The sequence below is a fragment of the Anser brachyrhynchus genome (genome assembly GCF_964034855.1).
Source record: "Anser brachyrhynchus genome assembly, chromosome: 22".
NCBI lineage: Eukaryota > Metazoa > Chordata > Aves > Anseriformes > Anatidae > Anser > Anser brachyrhynchus.
The window spans coordinates 7247151-7267991 of record NC_137715.1 but is presented as its reverse complement, the minus strand read 5'-3'; the positions used below and the strand labels follow the sequence as shown (position 1 = coordinate 7267991).

Sequence of the window (20841 nt, the reverse complement as noted above, 5' to 3'; positions counted from 1 at the left end):
CTTCGGTCCCAAAGAAACAAGAGTTTTCATCGGCATTGTCTCTTTGAGGTGGTCACCAACTATAGAAAAAAATGCTTCTGTCTTAACTCACATGTAAATCTAAGTCTCAGCAGTTAATAAGGTTTCTACAAGAGAAAGGCAAACAGTTTTTAAACAAAGGGAAAATGTTAAGCTGATTAAAGTCAACGGAGTTTCCTTATGAAAGAGCATCTTTATGATAAATCAAAGTGTTTTAAACCTCTTGCGTGACACCTAGGCCTGAGCTGGAAGGTCTGTTTCTTCATAGTGGAGGAAATAAAAAATATTGAAGTGATTTTAAACAGACTGGGCTCTCCTGCTTAATGATTTGTGTTCCAGATTGTGCTCATAACTGGGCTGAGGACTGATTTTCCTAAATAAGCAAAATAAAATCATGTTGATTTTTTTTTAACGGACAGCATCAAAAATGTATAAAATGCTCATCCTTACTCCTGCACAATGGATTGAAAATGTGCATTTACAGACTGCTTCTTTCCATCTACCTAGCAAACACTCATGCTATTAACAAAAATCACCCAGGAGGCAGCACTCTCAGAGCTTAACCTTAAACACTGCTATTAAGATAACAGCAAATTTAAAAATCTTCCACTTAAATGTGTTTGCAGAAGGCTTTGTTTGCCACAACTTGATTTGTTAAAAAGAACAAAATTCAGAAAAAAAACACATTTGTGAGTTCTCCTGTTCCAAATATATTTAATCCCCCCAAATTGCCTGCAATTCTGGACAGGCTTTATTCTGACACTCAATTTACGTAGTTCAGGGGGATTAGGGGCATCCTGCACTCATCCAAAGTTTGAAGCAATTCCAGTGTTAACAAATATTTATGGCTGGAGCTTTGAACACTAGAAAAGCAGTCAGAAGTGCACTTTTCTTCTCATTTTCTATCTTCACAACTACTCCATTTCAATGCAGCTGTTTCAAGAACTTCCAGGTACAGCCAGATCACAACTATTAGCTGCTTTCTAACACATCAAGCAAGGCCATTACCTAATATAGTCTCAAGAACCACTCTGGGAAATATTTTAAAGCACAGCCAGTCTACACAGAGTGGATATATATTAACCAGAGTGGCTGCGTTGGAGGTGTGCGTGGAACCTTGCAAAAAGCACAACCACTGCAGCCCTCTGCTCCCCAGTGCAATGCGATGCTGCTTCTCCCCCTTCCACCTCCCTGGTCTGCCTAGGCAGCAAACTCTTGCACCAGGATCTGTTTGTTTACAGTGTTTAGCATAATAAAGCTGTAATCCCAGATACGTCCCCTACATGCCACCATGCTGCTGAGGGCAGGCAAAGAAAGAGGCTTTTTGCAAGGATGCGCTGCCCTATGCAGATCTTGCTTAATTAGGAAGCCTGGGGAAACCACACACCTTACACCTAACATGTTGGTATTTCAGTTTATTTTGAAAGGCTGATGAGACAGATTTTGTCCGTATTTAAAATATATATATATATATGTATGTATACACACACTCACACATACTCCTGCATTACATACATACAATATACACATATGTGCCACTAAGTCAAATAACCAAGCCTCTCTGCTTCCACAATCAAACAAACCGCTACCATCTCATATAACATCACGAAATGCACAGATGGAGCAAAATTACTATACTGAATGCATGTGAAAGGGAAAGCTGAGAAACATAATCTTCCTAAAGACACCTTCGTGCCAGGCCAAAAAGAGCCCTGTGTGCAAGAAGAACAGGATAACTGACTCTAATGAAACCTACAGCCCGTCGCCTTTAGCCTGACATCCGTTTTTATGAATTACTGTATGGTCAATAGTGTAACAGTGCCAAGGCAATTGGCTCTAAGGCATACCTGTTTAAGAACCCAGAACTAAAGAAAATTAATCCAGTGAGCACTGATGATTAAAATTGGCTGACAGGTCTCAAAGTGAAATGGAAAATAAAAAATTATCCTTAGGCAAGTGATTTTCTGCTGGAGTTCTGCAGGAATTGCTTTTTACTGTTCTTTTAACTCCTCCTTCCCTTCAGCAATCCTGGAAGAAAACCAGTGGCTGTGGCTGCAGACAATGCAGGGATTAGGGGAACAGAAACACTGGAGAGAGCTGGCCACTGATACCCATGCAGCTTAGATCAATATGCATGTTGAACAGAAAATACCATGTGTGTTTAAACCAGACATAAACAAAAAATTCTTTGAGTGTACTGCAGAATGGAGCACAATGCCTGGAAACAAAGGATGGGTCTCGGTCACCTTTGGTGATGACATCTGAGCTGCCTTTGCCATCACGGGTGTTCAGCTGGCGACGCTTCCACACTTCAGGAGGAACCAGACAGGAGCTGACAGAGGCAGTGTGAGACCCACCAGAGGATGAGAAGGAATTAGTGCTGTGAAAACAGGCTAGAAACAGGTCTTCTCTGGCAAAGTACAGCTCCAAAGTACATCCAGAAAGAGTCCTCAGCACACTGGACTTGACCCGCTGGAGAAGTCTTCTAAAGGCTTAAAGACCCTGAAGCAACTTCGATGTAAAAGATGGAGAAGATAAGTCCTTTCCTGGCTGATAGCCCTCACCCTTTTACATCCACTCTCACTCCTGGAAAAGCTTCTCAGGTCCCTTTTTCCTGAACACGAGCTCCAGCACTTGATGGTACACTGTGGCCATAGCATTAACATTTCAGCCAGCTCTGCCATTATTTCTGTTGGGAATTGAGTTAGCTAAATAATTGCTTTGTTTAAAAAAAATAACAGCTGCCAAATTACAAACATGACTCAAACACCCATTAGCTCGACTACATTCAGTTCCCTAACACCTTAACCAGCAGAGTTGCTGCTCCAAAATTGTATAGCTCATAGAAGCTTCATGTTAGTTTTACACTAAAAAGCTTATTCATTTGTGACCACATCCTGAAAGTGTGAAAACTACCACTAGGAATCAAACAAAGCATCTGAATGAGAAGGTTCAGACATCCTTAGCACAGGTGTCACCACCGGTCTCCTCCTAGTCCTGCCTGTACGTTAGTACACATTGTCAGAGTTGTAACGATTTTATCACACAAGTATTTAAAACATTGTTATGTATTACATGGAACCACGGGTACCTGTGCAACCTCACCCTTGCTAAAACCTCCTAATGGAGATGTCAGGACTGGGACCAGGACGGCTGGAAACTACTTTGTACGTTTGCAGAGGACCTTATGTGAGACCCCGCTGCCACCCAAGGAAGCCGCCCTGCACATCACAGGTGTAGCACCGCTCTGAAGTCACATCCAGGGTCACGCAGCCACCCGACTTTCACAGGGTTCTACTGCTGGATCCACTTTGTCACAGCAAGCACCTCCTGACAGGCAGGACAGGGAAACCTGACACTTGCCATGAGGCAGACAGCGACTCTCGGCTAATCCTGTTTAATGAGGAATTCCCAAAGTGCCTCTCGAGCAATGGGTCAGCTAATCCCATTCACAGACAGGATTTTTTTACACTTAGAAAATTGAAACTGGCTGAAAACAAGAATTTTCCTCTTTTATTTTGATTTACAGATATTGCTTTGATGAGGAAAACCATGACATTTGGATATTTGGCAAATGAGCTGTTCCTGTACATTATCCTTAAACCTGTAACCTCGACCAGACATCTGAGAAAAAGTGACTTTCAGACACTTCCATTTAACCAGCTGTGCCGAGAGTTCATTTCTGATACTGTAGTAAGTGAAGACTAAACAGCATATAAGAGTACTGTCTGTAATAAAATGGCAGTTAACTAATTAGATGGATAAAAACTAAAACCAATTCTTTTTAAAAATAAAAATGTCATTGTTAAATCTGTATAAGAAATTGAAAATCAATAGTTTATACCCCTATATGAAAGGCTCAGTATTTTAGACCAGTCCCCACAATGGTCTCAGCATGACAAAAGGCTGGGGTGCTTTGTTGTAATGGCTAGGGAAAAGGAACAGCAAAACAGGGAAGTCTGAACACTGAGAATATAGGATCTGGGGTGCAATCAACAGTTTCACAGCTCTTCCCAACATTACAGACTTGTTAAGGCACTGAAGAGCATCAGCTGGAGATTTCACCTGCGTTCAAAACACATCAGACATGAAAGAAATCCAGCTACTTCGCAGGACTCCTGAAAGGAAGCGTGCTGCTTTACAAGACATATTCCCATAACCTCCTGAGCCTCCATGAGTAGCTACATTTGAAAATTAAACTATATTGAGGTAAACACAAAAAAAAAAAGAGAATGCTTTCTGTTGCTTTTCAGCGCTGAATTTCTCAAAGCAAGTTATGCCAATGCTTAGAATTAATTTCGGATGAACTTGGCACCTATCTCCAGCAGTACTGACACAAGTGGCTCAATCAGCATGCTCTTCTCGAGTTCATGTAAAAAATTACCCAGGCACCTAATATAACAAATTCACTCACTGTCCTGCCACCTGCAGCTCCAAATGAGTATTTACCTATAAAGACTCCTTCTTGTCTATCATAAATGAAGCACGATATTATGAATGGCAAAACCCAAATGCTGCATGTGATGCTGATCAGTATTGATTCTCATGAGAATCTGTTCTGGAGGAGCAAGAGAAGAACTCTGAAGGTTTGTCCAATTGTCAGACCATTTCTCTACAGAGTTAATTTTATGTGATTGTCTGCAATGCAATGACTGCTGTGCAGCTTTTCTGTGCAATCCCAAACCTGCTGTATACTCTAAAGGTGATTATTGCTAGTTCAGCTGTACCTCTAAGAAGCTCAATGCAAGATAACCATTTAAGTGTTTAGTCTACCACTAAAAAAGATTTTACACAGTGATTTGCAAGTGAGACAATTTGCAGGGATTCAGAGACAACATTTTACAGCTCAAGCACTAAATGATCTACTGACACTAGTGGCAGGGAAAACAATTTGAGAAAGGAATAGCTGTATCCTAATTTTACATATGAAGAGCTTGACCTTAAAACGTGTTTATGAGACATTGTGACACACTCAGAATGCATCTTCAGTGATGTGTGTCCCCAAACATCTATGTTCTAATAAGCACAGATAGGGAAGGAAGAAGGGGCAAGCGAAGTGTGGTAGCTAAAAAGTATGTCCCAAAAATACAGGGAAAAATGCTGCTCTGGTATCCTAGTCATACAGCGAAGTAACACAGATAAAATTCAAGACTGACATCAAAATGACTTCACAGCAAGTTTCTGATTTGGCATGCTAGACTGAGTTTTCAGCACAATCCAAACAACACTGACCTCTTGAAGTGGCTCGTCAGGACTCCCACCAGCTCTCCAATCCTGTTGTCATTAGATGGCTCTTTACTGAAGAGACAGACAATGAGATCCTTGTTGTCCTTCGTGTGGAAGACCACGAGCTGGTCCTTTCCATTGGAGACGCTCAATCCTATCAACTGTGAAGAGGAAGCAAGAGCAACGTCATACACTTTGATATATTTTTTGCCAAGGGCCAGACCAGCTCTTTCCACCCCACTATGCCATGTTGCCTCTCAAGTTCTACCTCTACCAGCGAGAGCAGTGCCTGGAGAATGGCAACGTGCAAGCTCACCATACCGCTCCCACAAGCCGAAGTACAAAAGTGAAACAATAGGTTTGGTGGTGTTTTTTTTGAGGGGCCGGGAGGTAGCCGATGGTCCCAGCTAAAATGCAGGGAAATTCTGCCGCCTAGGCTGTGTCCTCTGGAGCTGCTCCTGCTAGCAGCGGCGCGGTCCTGCAGTGCCCGTCTGCACTTCCAGTGCCATGTGCCGCTCGCCAGAGTGCACCAGGAAGGACGAGGCTCCCCCAGATCTCACCCCGGATGATACCACATCACTCAGGGGCAGATCCACAAGCTTGTTTTCTTTTCTTTTCAAGGGAAGCCAACAATAACCATCAGTCTGGCCAACAACCATCTCCTCTGCTCAAATCCACAGACACAGCTCCGGGAATGTAATGATATGCAGACAACACAGGAACAAAATCTACTGAAAGCCCAAACATTCTGATGAAGAATATAAGTTGCAAACCCCACAAAGCCGTGTTGATTCCAGTATTTAGTCATGGATTAATGTCTTGCTGTTCTGACAAAATAAAAAGAGATTTTTTCTTTTTGGTCTGCTAAGTAACTGCTACTTGGTACATTAAAGGCTTTGTCCTTGACATCTCCCAAAGCAAAAGCAGGAAAAATTTCTGAGTGGCAGTCTAGGTACACAGGCTATTCAGGTGAATATTTAAATTAAAAAAAAATGCATCTATGCTAGGGAGACAAAATATAAGGAGGCAAAAAGAAAAATCAAGAGGCAAGTACATTTACAAACTGGTGCTAGAGGGAGAGAGGAAAAAGAATGATTAATACAAACAGATACTAGAACAGACATTCCTTGTCCACCAAAGGACTACCCAACTCTTTTGAGTCATCCAGGGACAGGCAGAGGGAAGCCACATTCTCCTAAAAGCAAGAGGCATTGCTACACTGTTTTACTGAAATCAAAATCTCATCATCCTCTTTTTAAAGAAAAAAAAAAAGAGCCTTCTATGTATCCCCACGGCCTGTGTTGGAAAGCATATTAGCACAGATCGAGTTGGAGCCTATGCAGTACTTTCAGAAGCATGAATCTCTCAGAAACAGCCTAAATCCATATGCTTGGTTTAGTAGGCACCGTGTATTATTTCCAAGAAACCTGTTACAGCTCCGGATGTCTACCACATACCAGACAGCAGCGTCATCCCTGAAAAGCACGCCACAGCCAGCATGCAGAAGTGTGGTGTGTGCCCTATTTTCTGGATGAAACACTACACAAGTTGAGAGTCGCTCACATTTTGCTGGCTTATTATTGCAGCACAACAGACGACAGTTATTGCTGATATTCTAGGCACTGAGCAGAGACCTCCTGCTACCAGTTGCACATACCCAACACAGGTGGAGTTTATTCCCTGCCATTCACAGTATTTTAAGGTTATGAAATACTTTCAAAACAAGCTACTCTTCATGCACACACATTAACAGTTGCCTGGGTTTACTGTGTCCCTTAAAATTAATTTGCATGCTTAGATAACATCCTGGGAGCACAATATCACCGCTGGGACTACTGCCATCAAGGTTTTAAATGTGTACCGAGTATGAAAGATGAACAAGTTGAAATCTCTGAATTTGAAAAGCCTATTTAAACATTAATTATTCAAAAGAACTGTGTTAGAAGTCCACGAGCCCTTCAAAATGTTCCTATTTTGCCCCTCCTCACAAGACTATCTGAACAAATAAAAATAATACAAAAGAAATAATTTTAGAGAAGGTGCTTATCTCAGTATTTACAAGCACTAATATTAGCCCTGCTTGCAGATCAGAAAAAAATTCTCAGCAGCCACAGAATTTCCTTTATTATATTCTCCACTGTACTGGGAAAGGCAGTGGTAAGATCCTTTCTGCTGCTCAGTCATCTTCTAATTCCTTATTGACGTTATCTGTTTCTTTTTTTCTCCAGGTAAGAATAAAAAGATAATTGTACAGTGGTACTTCTGAAGCAACTGCCGGAACAGTTGCACACAAAAAATCCCCCAAAGTAGCAGCTCAATCCAGTGAAACAGTCAGGCTTGAAAGGAAAGTTATTGCTTTGTAATCACTTGCACAAAATTACAGATTCCTTACACAGGGTATGAAATAAGAATGCAGAACCTGAAATCCAAGCAGGCATACATTAAGGGCTATGCTTAAACCATTTACAAGTAAACATAGCTAAAGGAGATGGGAAACTATAGCGCGATTCCTTCAGCCGAAAACAAGTTTATGGTAGGAACAGACATCAGCTGACTGTCTCCGATGAGATTTCCATGGAAACACCATCCCTAAGGATGTTGCCGTGTTGATAGGGTGCTTCAGAAATGCTGATGGCAAGCTGCACAGCTAACAGGCAGATGAATTTCAGCTGGGTTCACCCTTACATGTTAGAAGGGCAATCCATCTTCCCCAGCGAGCGTGCACCTTTCTGGTGGGACATACCTGATAATCCGATAAACACCAAGACCAGCGTATTTATTACCCTTTCGCTTCTCAGAAGTATTCATATCAGTTCAAACAATTGTTCTTTCTACGAAAGGGAACAAATATCCGCATCACGGACGGCCACTTACAGCACCTCCCTGCGCACTGCCATGGGGCTCCCACACAGGCAGAGATCGGGCGTGCAGAAAAACAAGGGAGCGCACGCGAGGCAGCAGGCAACACGTATGCAAATCACTCCGTAACACAACACAAAACACAACCAGAAAAGGGAAAAGCTATTGGATTACAGCACTGATCATTAGCAGGAGTTCAGCTTGAAAAATCCTAGTGAAAAAAACATGTGTTTCACATACTATATAGAAACCAAATACATTTCCAAACTCTCTTCTTCCTGCTGCTCAGAGAGGAGTCGGCAGCAAATCAGTAGGATCAGTGGACGTGCCCTGTCACCACGATGCCACCCCTATCCCTGTGCCCACAGATTTTCTTGTGTTCCCAAGGACCACGGTGGAGCGGAAGCAGGTGAAAGGAGGACCTCTGGCCAACAGAGCAGAAATACATGACTACAGCATTTACCAAAGATTGTTTTCATCAGACAAACTTCCAGGCTGGAATAAGACTGGCACCTGTGTGAGTCACTGAGGGGTTTTTTGGACCCATTCCTCCCATAGGAAGTAACCCAGGAGCTCTTGGTGATTGTTCAGGTAAAGGCAACTGCAGTCAAAAAGCCTAGGGGTAGGCTGGAAAAGGGAATAATTGCAGATCTACAAATAAAGCTGATTCCTATCTATAGAAATTCAAATATTGTCACAAGAGACCTATACGCACAGAACATTTAAGTGCTTTGCTGCTCCAGGAGATGCACAGGCAGCCCATGCTACAGCCAAGTTGCCACTCACCCTGTGTGAATGGATCCTCCATTTCAGACATACATGTCTTGTGAAAAAACAGTAATTACTAACATTTCTAAGTAACAGACTTTCTACAAGCAACCTACAAATTTCATCCACATTGCTAGGAAGACAATGAACTCCATCCCAGCCAGACCCAGGACAATGGTTTGTTAAGTGTCTGGCTCCTTTTGCAGTGCATTTGTGTTCCAGCTTCTTTGGAGTTAGGAACAGGAAGCTGATGTTTCCAAACGCACTGTACTGCATCCTTCTTTATTTTTTTTTAATGCATTAAGGATCTCAGAGGAAAATGTTCAGGCTACCAGTAGCAACAGAAAAGATCTTCCCAGAGTGACCTGGTCTTACTCTGTTACTTGAACGTACAGCTCCACCTTTAAACCCATCTGCATTACAGACATACAGGGAAAGCAGGGATTTTTCTATAGCTGAGATAAATACAGCTTTACCTATAATTACTCATGTAGCAAGTGAATTGCGCTAGCCTAACTATTTTGTATAAGGTAACAGCTTAGAAAACTAACAGTGAGAAACTGCGACAGACAGAATTCTACCTTGTCTACCTGAGCTCACCTTGATTCTTTGAAAAAAAAATCCACCCACCTTGAAAGAGCAGTCTGCTGTAGATTTTAACAAGTCTGTTTGCACAAGCAAGAGTTAGTCATTTAGCGTTGTCTGCTGACAATTTCATTTTGCACAATTAAGAGACAACGTCAGTAGAACAGAACATCAACTTAGGAAAATGACCTGCAGCTGCTAAATACATGGCAGTAATATCTTTTCAAAACAAGAGACACTGTCACGGTCACACTGCTTTGCTAAAACAGATTCTCTTGTTAGGGAAAATAAGTAAGGCAGGCGAGCAGTTACTCCACATACTGCAGTGGGCAATCAGTGTGCAGCTTTGGTGGGTAACCACCAAGGACGTTAGAAGAGGTCCAATAAAACCAACATTAAGGATGCAATCTGAGCTAATCATTCCATCCACATTTGCAGATTAGGTTTTACTGTTACCGTAATCCCTTCTTTAGTCTTTCAGCAATGTGGGGCCTGAGGATTTATTATTTCTTCAAATGCAAACGTCCTAACAAATTTGCTCACGACATTTGCAAGCAACCCAGCCAGGTTCTGTAGGTTTAAGATAATCACAGTGGTGTTACCTCAGGCTGAGGAAAACAAACAAGCAGTTGAATCCACACTCCAGGATGCTGAAGAGCTAAAAATGAGCTTTTCTCCCATCCCCCTTCCTATCAGTGATAATCTGCTTCTTTGTGACTGGCAGCTAAACTCTGCTACCCTGAAGGACAGATACCTCACTACAATTCTGAACTTAGCTTTGATAAAATTTACATTAAACATGAATAAATATATATATATATAAAAAATCAAACAACACGAAGGATCAAACAAACCCCAAGAGACAGAGAAATTGTGTCTTAAGCCACTGTGAAATGCTAGCCCTCTTATGTGGCCAAGATCTTGCAGCACACAGCAAATAAATAACAAAATAGAACAAACAGAAGAAAGTGCAATAAGCAGTTTGGTTTTTAGCTTTTATTTTATGCACCAAAATTAAAAGCTAACATGAGCCATCAGTGCTGTAGATAATTGTACTTAAGTGTTTTAAAGCTATTAAATACATAAAAAATGTAAACCAAGGTCTTCTTCCATTCTGTAGATCAGAAAATAGAGCTAAACAGCCCATGACTAAGACAGCCTGAGATGAGCTTCTCCAGGCCTTGTACTTACATTATAGAGGGGGATGGTCTTCATCACTTTGTACTGCTTCATAGGGTCCATCTTATAAAGGTGTCGATCAGTAATGAAGATTGCTCGGTCCTCCACCTTACTAAAGCGATTGACCTGTAAAGCAGCAATTTTCAGTCACAGTGATCAATGCAAAACGATGCAGAATAAAAAGTCTGCAGCAGTAGACATGCAAAACTCACATAGATCTTCAACAGGTTTACTTGAAGGAGTGAAAAAGGAAGGTCGACCCCATAATCATATTTTATAAATAGAGAAACGGGCATTCTCAGAGAAGCAACATTCCTAGAGTCATCCAGCAGGGCTGGGACAACCATGGCCTAAACCAAGGACAGATGCTTTCCACTAGCAATTTTTAACCTATGTCCCTGTCCACTGAGCAGACCCCAAAGCCAGGCAGACAGCTTTTGTTCCTACATTATGTATGTGCCTTTGTCCCCTCAAAAGAACAATGCCGAACACATGTCCCCTACAGAGCTAAAAGGGTGTCACCAGGGTGTGTGCCAGTCCAGACCTGACGTATTTGAAAGCAGATGCCTTGGCCCATCCTAAATCTGAGCACGTCCCATTTCCCTCTTTTAAAACATTTGTGCTCTCAGCGTAGCCAAGCAACTAGCCCAAGAAGTGGAAAACCTGGACGAGCATCCTTCCCTAACATGTGTTAGCCCAGTAAGGGCACGCTCCTCCAGTTCTGCTGAAGTTGTGCCACTCTGCAAAAGGAACTGAAGACTGAATAGAGAAGGAGGAGCCTGGAAGAGCCAGGTCTGCATGCAGGGACCTGGTGCAACCACCTGGTGGAAGAAAGGCAAAGGTAGTTCTTGGCAAGCACAAGACCCAAGCTGCAATGCCTGCAGGCTGCAAAGGGTATTGAACACAAGCCTCTCCCTTGCTAAGCAAGAAATCCATTCCCCTTTCCAGGGGGTCTAACCCCAAACCCCAAGCTAACTCTGGTGCCCATCAGCCCTACCAACTCGGTAACCTGACAAAAATCTGCCCTTTCTGTGAACTTAGTGAGGGAAGGGCCGCACAAGCACCAGAGCAAGGGAAAGGCGCAGTGATGCTCTGGGTGATGATGAACAGGCAGAACGCAGGGCGAGCCACAAGATCAGCTCGGCTGTGCCAGACCCTGGCTGTCAGTAGCAGATTTTTCTATTGAGGTGGACATCACTCATCTGGTATTTTAACTTGACCTTGCATTCTGTTAAGGACATGGCATTCACGGCAGTGATGTCTAGGTATCGCCGGTGAGTTCAAGACCCTCAAAAGAACTTCTTTAAATTGGGCTAGCTGCCCAGCTATGCTCTCTGCTGCTGTTCTGGGAATACAGAGAGCAAAGCTACAGCAAGCAGCAAACTTCTAATGCAGACAGGAAAGCATGCAGAGGCACGTGTACCTCTAAGGTTAACTGACCACCAAGGAAGATGCTGCTGTTGTTAAATGCTTATACTGTTCTAATGTTGTTTTGAACTGGACTCTGGTCTCCTGATTCACTCCTACAAGATAAACAAGGAAAATCAGACTACTTCAAACAACTTCAGTGCTGGCCTCCAGAAAGAGACAAACTTATTTTCATCTTTACATGGCTGTACTCTCTGACAAAGGTAGGAACTAGACTTCTCAGAGAAGTATGGCAAAAGGACAAGAGGCAACGGGCAGAAGGTGCAGCAGCAGAAAGTCCTGTGGGACATATGGGAAAAAATCTCACTGGAAGGGTGGCAGCTCTGGTGCAGGGCTCACAGAGGCTGTGCCATCTTCTTCCTTGGGGATTTACAAAGCTCAGCTGACGAAGAGCCTAAGCAACCTCATCTACTTGAAGCTAGACCTGCTCTGAGCAGGAGGTCGGACCACAGACTCCAGAGGTCCCTTCCCACCTCGATCGTTCTACGATCTCATCAGCCTGTAGGCTACCAAGAACATAGATTTCACAGTATCTGAAGTATTCTGACAGTTTCAAGTAGTTCAGCAAATGCATCTTAGTGTTGCCATTGGGAAGCATTAATATCTTAATATCGCCACTGGGCTCCACAGCTGTAAATTTAAGACCAATTATAGATACGGCTATAATTCAGTGAAGAACCATCAATTGCCCGCTGAGGCAAACTGCTGTATTACCACCTGTAATCTCATCGTCAGTCAACAGCAGCAGAGATTATTTATACATATGTGTCCCAACCCTCATGCAATAATCTTAGGCATAGTCAAGAAGATGGCTCACTTCAGTTTGTACTCAAAATACTATCCACCTGGGATACTGCTTGCATAATCAGACACTCAGAAGAAAGGGGCAATAAAAGCCAACACTAGCAGCTCCACTGACAGTGCACAGGGAAAAGAAGCTCTATCTTATAGTATTCTTATATTTTAGTTCACGTGGACCAACCCTAAAACTTTTTTTTTTTATATACCAATTATATTCAACATTTCTGATAAAGTAAAAAAATAACTATGGGAAGACAGAAATGCATGAGCTCGCAGCCGTTCTGGAAGAACCAAGTGCAGTTGAAAACAGTCAAGTACACAGCCCCATGTCCCAGTATTTTGTTCCAGTTCACACATCCTGTTTCTACATAAGAGTAAAAAGAAAAAAAAAGATTATTTAAGCATCAGCTAATGATGCAAAGTAATAGACACAGCCAAGCACCAAGAAATGTAATTATATCATTTCTCTTAATTCTAGACATTCTGATGTTCTGAATTCATGTATATTGTAGGCTATCAATCAGGTCTCCAGCAACAGCATCCCTGATCAATTATATCACCAAAAATGCTGTCAAATGCCACATAAGCCATAAGCACCTCTGGAAAATTATTGTAAAGACGTGCAACTGTTTATTAAGAATGCACTCATTCAAAGGCTACAAGATACTAAATGTTGTACCTTCACAACAACATCTGATCTGGGGAAAATACAGGAAGACTGACACTAGTCAACTACCGTTAAATATCTCGTGCAGTTGATGTGATTTTTTTACAGAAAAAGAAGTAGGAAGATCACATTCCCACAGGAAAGAAAATTATATTCTCTCCAGAGCAGTGTTTTATACCCTGGGATCATGGCTTGAGTCACATCTCCTGTCTATACACAGATCATTTAAATCCCTCCCATCCTCCTGCAGCTCATCACAAATATTATTCTAGGCTGCTGCTGATGTTAGGCTCTAGCAAGCAGGGTTTTCAGAGAGGAAACATGTGTTTCTCTAACATTACAATTAATTCGTCAAGCAAATACTACACAAAAGGAGAATACTTGATGCAATCTAGACTTTCACAGGCCCACTCCCAAGAGGCTAGGTACTAAACAGTCACCAAGTAAAGTCTTTGCAGAAGCAAGTGAGAAAGTAGGGCAGAAAGCAGAAAATACTTTTCACCAAGGCAAAACCAGAGTTATCGGTGTATCGCAGTCACAGAGATATTTATTAATCAAGTGAGAAGTGTAAACAAGGGTGAGACGTGATGAGGCACATGAACATAAATACGATTTTCCTAGGTGAAATCAGGAGACAACTGGAGACCTTAAATATGCTCCACCAACAGGCAGCAGAGTGGCAAAGTTCAGAGCAGATAAAAGCAAAAAATGCAAATCAGAGAGCTACATGACAGCTTTAAATTAACCACACCAACTCAGAAAAAGTAACTGAAGAAAAAAGTAACTGATTTTAGACAGCTTTGGATAGATCTTGGCACAAACATGTGAGGCAGCTGAAAACAAGGAAGGAGTTCGCATGCAGTAAAGACAAGCATGGGGAATAATGTCCTGGTTGCCAGGCTCTTACTTGGGATAACGGTGACACACTGGGGTGGAGAAGGCAAAGGAGAATATAATGGTTCAGAGAAGGTAAAGAAAATAGGTAAGAGCCTGGAAAATCTCACAAGCAGAGATGCTGAATAACTGGAATTATGTTAGGAAGCAACGGATGGGAGAAAAAAAAATACAGTGAAACATGGAATGGCATGAAGAAAGAAGGTTAGGAGCGTGTGGTGCTGCTTGCGTGGTTCTTTGAGCAGAGCAATGCAGCCTCCTCCAGCCGTGCTTGGGATGTGCAGCTCATTGGACACTACTCTCCATGGCTTGGGAAGCCAAGGCTTCCCTAGAATCGTAGAATCATGAAAATTCAATGTTTGCAATGGAAGACACCTCCAAGATCATCTGATCCAGCCACCCCCTACCACCAATGTCACCCACTAAACTTCTGGGAAAGAACCACTCCCACAAGCCCTGAGAATTGGCAACAGATTTCTTTATTGCCGGGACATCCTGCAGGTAAGCCTGCGCGATGTCCGTGGTGTTTGGCGGCTCCAAGCTAATGCTTGGCATGGAGCCTGAGCGACGACAGGTAGGGAGCCGGCCGGGCACTCCTGCGACGCTGTCGGTGCTCTCGGATGGCAGAGAGCAGAGACATACCGCGGGAGTCCCAGGTCTGTTCTGGCGCAGGTGGATCCACTTCCATTTCTTCCTCCACATCTTCTCGTGGATTCAGCTCCATGGGCTCCACGGTGCTTGGAAGAAGGATAAGCCAGTCCTTGCCTGGGACAGCCCAAACGCGATGCCTTCCATTCGGAATGTTTTCCGGCCAGGGTGCCGAACCAGGGGGTCGACCAGTTCCACCCCTAGGACCCATGCCACTCTCGGCTTGATTTTCACGCACGGGTTCGATGCTGCCGTCTGTTTTACGGCCGTGCCTGGGTCCCACACTGCGTTGCCGACTGTGGGCACGCCTCTGCTCCGCGCGGCTCTCTGCCTGGTGCTCCTGCCTCGGCACCGCTCCACCGCTGCGCCACTGGTAATGCCCAGGCCCCCTGTCGCTGGGTGGATGAGGGGGCGGCCTGTTCCCCGCGTCGTTGCGGTACCAGTGGTACCGCTTAAATGTGTCTATGGGCTGTGCGCCAGAGGTCTCTCGAGCACTGGTGTCTCTCGTGCTGCTGGCGCTATACCTCCGCCCATGACACCTCTCCATGTTAGCTGCCCTCTTTCTTGGTGATTCTTCGGACGGCATAGCTGTCCTCGCGCACCAAGGAGGGCCGCTTCTCGCCTTGCTGCTCCTAGTCTCCTTCCTGCCGCGTACGCTGGCTATCGGAGGACCTAGCTGCTGAGCGAGTGGTGGCCAGCTGCAGGGGGGCCTGTTTTATAGGGCCCGCAGCAAAGGCGGGGCAGGGGTGGCCACTGTGACCTCAGCAAGGCTCTGTGATGGAGTGGTCCATGCGTGTCCAAAGGCGGCTGTGTTGGGACTGGCCTGGAAGATGCTCTCACATGGACAAGGAGGAGGGTTGGAGGGCTGAGGGCCCCTTTCCTGGGGCTGGCTCCCCCGGGCCACTTGGCTTGCCAGAGAGAAAGGCTGCCCCTTGACCACAGGGGCCGTCCTGCACCTCCCATCCTGTGCCCTGGCTTTATTTTTAGCACTGTTTTTTAGGCAATTTCATTCTTTTCTTTACAGAAAAGAACAGAAGCAAGGTGCATCTTCAGCCCTAATTCCCATGTGCGCTTTGCGCTCTGAGTGAAGAATTTCTTCCTCACATCAGATCTGATCTCAATCTCCCCTCCATTTGTTCAGAGCCATTATTCCTTGTTCCCTGGCTACACTCCCTGATAGAGTCCCTCTCCAGCTTTCTTTTAGGCCACTTTTATGGGTTAGGTTTGGTGGCAAAACTGCAGGACCGTGCAAATTGCAGCCTGATAAGACCCTGTTCCACATGACGTTTTCCAGCTCAGGCTCTAGCCTCTCATCAGTGTAACACAGAATCACAGAAACATTAAGGTTGGAAAACACCTCCAAGACCACCTGGTCCAGCCCCCCCCCCAATGTCACCCACTAAACCATGTCCCCAAGCACCACGTCCAACCTTTCCTTGAACGGTGACTCCACCACTTCCCTGGGCAACCCATCCCAATGCCTGACCGCTCTCTCTGAGAAGAAATGTCTCTGCCCTTAAAGCATGTTCTGATTCTGCAAGGCAATATAACATTACAGCAGTTTTCCCAGAGTGTTTCAGACTCTTCCTTGTGTCTACCCACCGTTTGTAGCATTCACACTGAACAGTAAGTTCAGCTGAACAGTTAAAGAGACACACCAAAGGGGACGAACAGCAGCTTATCTCACACGAGAAGCAAATTCTCGCTGCTGAGGAATTCATGTCCTTTTCGGCTCTTTCCAAGCAATTGCTTTGCTTCAGGTGCCTCATGCATCTATGGCATATTTATGTAAATAATACATGCTGTGTTTTTAGAAGTAACCTGTCACATTGGGAAGCATGTACAGAAGAGATTCAGAGAAATGCCAGCACAATTGCAAATGCCACTATTCTTTTGATTTTGTAGGAGTAGAGACAGGCCTTATGTTCTCAGATACTGATTATACCCTCTCAGAGAACAGCCCTTCCTCGCATTGTGTTCTCTGCACCTTCTGGGCTTTTTTTATTTATATCTTTGTTGATCCCTATGTGAATCAGTCCTAATTTAGCTTCCTGCCTAGCTTATAGGGAAAAATGAAGGTCCAACCCTCAGCCAATAGCAGAAAAACCTTCAAATGAGCTTTCCAGGTCTCTGCCACTGCAGGGTGAGAGGCACCAGGCTTTGGAGATGGTCCTCTCGAGGGAGCATGGTGCCACAAATGACAAGGGAGAAAAATGGGAAAAAAAGCCTTATTCTAAAAAAGAAATTGTTGTTTCCTAGGTGATAAAACAAAATCTGGTGGTGTGCATGAAATATGCATTTAGTTTCCCAAGGCAAAAATCTTGAAAATTTCCTCTGAAAAATAAAGAGCATCATAATGCTCAGTAAAGATGTATTTTTCCACAGGCAGAAATGACCTGCTTCTACCTATACCTACTGCGAGAAAGCAAACACATGCACATCCCATCAGCGAGACGTCAAAGTCTCTTCACAGGCATTCTATAAAAAGAACTAGAAAACCTTCGGTCCAAACAGATTCGCTTGCTGTTATTCATCTCAAGCTGTTGAAATTAAGACCCCATACACTCAAGCTAAAGAAAACTTTAACAGCAGTTTTCAATACTTCAAGAGCAGCTCCCTGGCTGTTGCAAGTTGCTATTACTTTCTTGACTTCACTAGAGCAACGTCAATCAGCTAACAAAAAGTCTGTTTCAAAGAAGTTAACGGTTAGCAAATATCTTACAATCCACAGCAGATATGTTCTATATGTAAACTTTTTTACATACATGAACTCCAGACTTGTGTCTGTTCAATTTGCCCAGTACTTATCCTCTTAATGTCATTTCTTTTCAAAGAAAGAAGTGTATTAGACTGCAATTATCTGAAAAATTTAAGGATCAGACACCTAATATTGCTGTTGAAAGACAAGAACTGCTTTACGCATGGTGGAAGGAAGGTATGGCACCTTATTCAAAGGCATAAAGGAAGTCTGATGTGGCTCCAGAAATAAAACATTTATCTCAACTCAAAGTGCTCTCTCGTTACAGTAACACCTTTCTGCCTGACACAAGGACCAGCAGAAACAGCACATTTTGCTCAAGAATCCCCAAATAGGCTGAATCATGAAAATATACCACCAATGAACTTGAGTAACCCTGTTCTGTGGACTGACGCTTTGTTGAATAGCATTATTCAAGCAATGAAATCACCTGATAAGTAATTACATTTTCATTTCTGTAACACATTTTTCAGTCCCCTGCTAAAGCTTGTGAGAGCCAAGTTTCAGCTGAGAAACAAACAGTAACAGTCAATTTGCAAATCCACAACAAACCAGGTTTAGCATAAGAAATTTGACAAACTTCACTGCAGTGAAAATAGCTCCCTTTCAAATGTTCAGACCATCAATACAGCTTGACCGTGCTAACATCAAATGCCACACTTGTGCAAGTAACGTGGTATTACATGGGCAATTTAAAAAAGGATAAAAAGGATAAAGCTAACAAGAAGCAATTTCATGTTTTTATTTCATTTATTTTTTTTTTAAAAAAAGAAATTCCCCCTGCCCAATAGCACTGACTACAGTACTTTTTGGGTAAAGAAGCCGAATGTTATTTTTGACAAAAAACACCTTAGTTTTAAAAAGACAGCTCAAAATGTAAATTCTTTTATGTGACACAGTGAAAGACAGGCTAACACTGTTTTCAGGGAAAAGACTGTGTTCATCTAGTCAAAGAATGAAGTTGCTTACAGGCTTTACAGCAATTTTCACTCTTGCTTAGTCTGCAACTCTAAGGTTCAGATTTAATTTCGACTCTGTAAAGAAGTACATTGGTTGGAAAGTAAAATGATAAATCTTGAAACGTCAAATCTTTGTCTTGTTAGCTTTCAAAGTTCACTATTGTTTGTTTCTCTCCTTTGTTCACTTCAAGCTTGCTTGGACATTTCTTGTCCATATATGAGGGAAGACAAGCAGTTCACTCAAAAAGTTATTACATCCAAGCATGGATTTGAAAGGGGTCATTTGCTTTTGAGTTTAAACCCAGAGATGCACTGAAATTGCCAGGCTTACATACGTCATTAAAGATCCCAGATGCGGGCTTGTCCTCAACAGTAATGCTGGAGTGATTTTATCCATTTGTTTGGGAAGAGGTGCTTCCTACTAGTTTCTTCAAGGCCATCATTTCACTACATTTAGCTGTTTTTTCTAAGACAGATCTTTAAGGATGAAGACCAGAAAAGCATTAATGACTTTGAAGGCTCAGGCACAGCTGGGTTTGGAGGAGCAGCCAATCCCACGTGCCAGCCAGCTGCCATCCTCTGCTGGCACCTGCAGGTTCGCCTGTCCTACCTGAGCCATTCGTAGCCTCCTGCCATGCTTGTGTGTGTTTCCACTGCTGATGACTTCAAAAGCCAGGCAAAGATGTCCCTAACTAACCAGGCAAAGGAAGGATGAAGCCTGACCTCTCTGATATACGAGAGTGACCAACGATTTAACCTTTAAAATGATCAAAAAAGTTGCAAGATAATTTAAAAGCCTCAAGACCGCAAGTCTATAACCTCGCAGTCTCTGTGGTGTTTCCCTATTTCAACTGAGCTACTTTTTTTAAAGCACCCATGATAAGCTAAAGCTTTCTTTGCCTCTGCAAGCACTGAAATTTCAGGTAGAAACCTACTTTATGATGGGCAACATCTTCTCTGTCTCCAGACTGCTTTTATTATTATCAATAAAGTGGTAGGACACCAATGCAACAAACCCCAGCAGAAAATGCTTTTTCCAACACGGTAAATGCAGTAAAAGAAAGTATAGAAACAAGGCCTGTTTGCATTCTAAAAGATTTCTTCATGCACCATAAACAAAAAGGAACTGCTCAGATGCTTGCCTAAAGGTAAGAGTTCTGTGCTTGCAATTACTGAACAGAATAAGGTATGGATTTGTGTTTCAAATATCTGCTTTTACCTATTCCTGTGCAGGATATTGTCCTTTAAAGCTGAATCAGGAGCAAGTGAGAGAAACAGAAGGATTTAAAAGATTAAAAGTTGCGTAACAGTGAGCAATGTATGTATACCCACTGTGGGAGTTTAATATTATACACACACCAAGTAATTCCCCTCACCGTCTCTCCATTCTTATTCAAAATGACAACTCGTACAGTCACTTCGTTAAGAACTGAATATTGTATTTTTACAATTATTCCAGTTTAGCTAGAAACAGCAATAATTTGGTTCTAGTTTATTAAATGAATTACAATAGGAATTCCTTTGTTTTCAGCCTAAGGTGAAAAAAGCCAGGGTGAAATTCTTCTGTATTTCTTTCTCTGTCACACAGATTCCAGACAAACTGCTGCCAAGATTGTAAAGATGAGGTTCAGATTCAGACTCACCCAATCCTCCTTTAATCCTAACAACATAAACCAATATTCACTCAAACCATTCATTTAATCAGCAAACCACACTCTTAAAGCGAACACGTTAAAAGCAATGGACTACTCCACTGAAATAGTTTTAGCAATAAGAGATTTCTATTTTTATATACAGAAATCACTTACTGTTGTATAAATAATATAAATCACTACCACTTGCAAAGAAGTTTTGTTATAAAGTGAGATTTCTCACTGCAAAATTAATTTTGTGTTAGTGTTAAATATAATATTTGCAGAATCATAAAGATCACACACATGCTGTACTTCTGGGAAGTGAAGACCAACTACAATAGCACATTTTTGGAAATAAAAAGTGTATACAAATAAAAAGCTCCTGAAAAACACTTGAATATCAGTAGCCCTGCCATT

The 20841-nt window shown here is 42.8% G+C and overlaps 1 protein-coding gene across 7 annotated transcripts in view; it reads right to left on the bottom strand.

Annotated features, from left to right (window-relative positions):
- The window catches only part of MYO1D (myosin ID), a 158192-nt gene that overhangs the window by 51886 nt on the left and 85465 nt on the right, over positions 1–20841 (bottom strand). For 3 of the 7 annotated variants that reach the window (XR_013941524.1, XM_080565090.1, XM_080565089.1), the window contains exons 20-21: positions 10648–10761; positions 5251–5405 (exon numbers count right to left, since the gene is read on the bottom strand). Coding sequence is in view for 6 of the 7 variants with exons in the window: in XM_080565090.1 (XP_080421216.1) it covers positions 5251–5405; positions 10648–10761 (269 nt within the window). In the remaining variant the exon portion in view is untranslated. The other 4 variants (XM_080565092.1, XM_080565091.1, XM_080565093.1 and 1 more) reach the window with 4 other exon arrangements.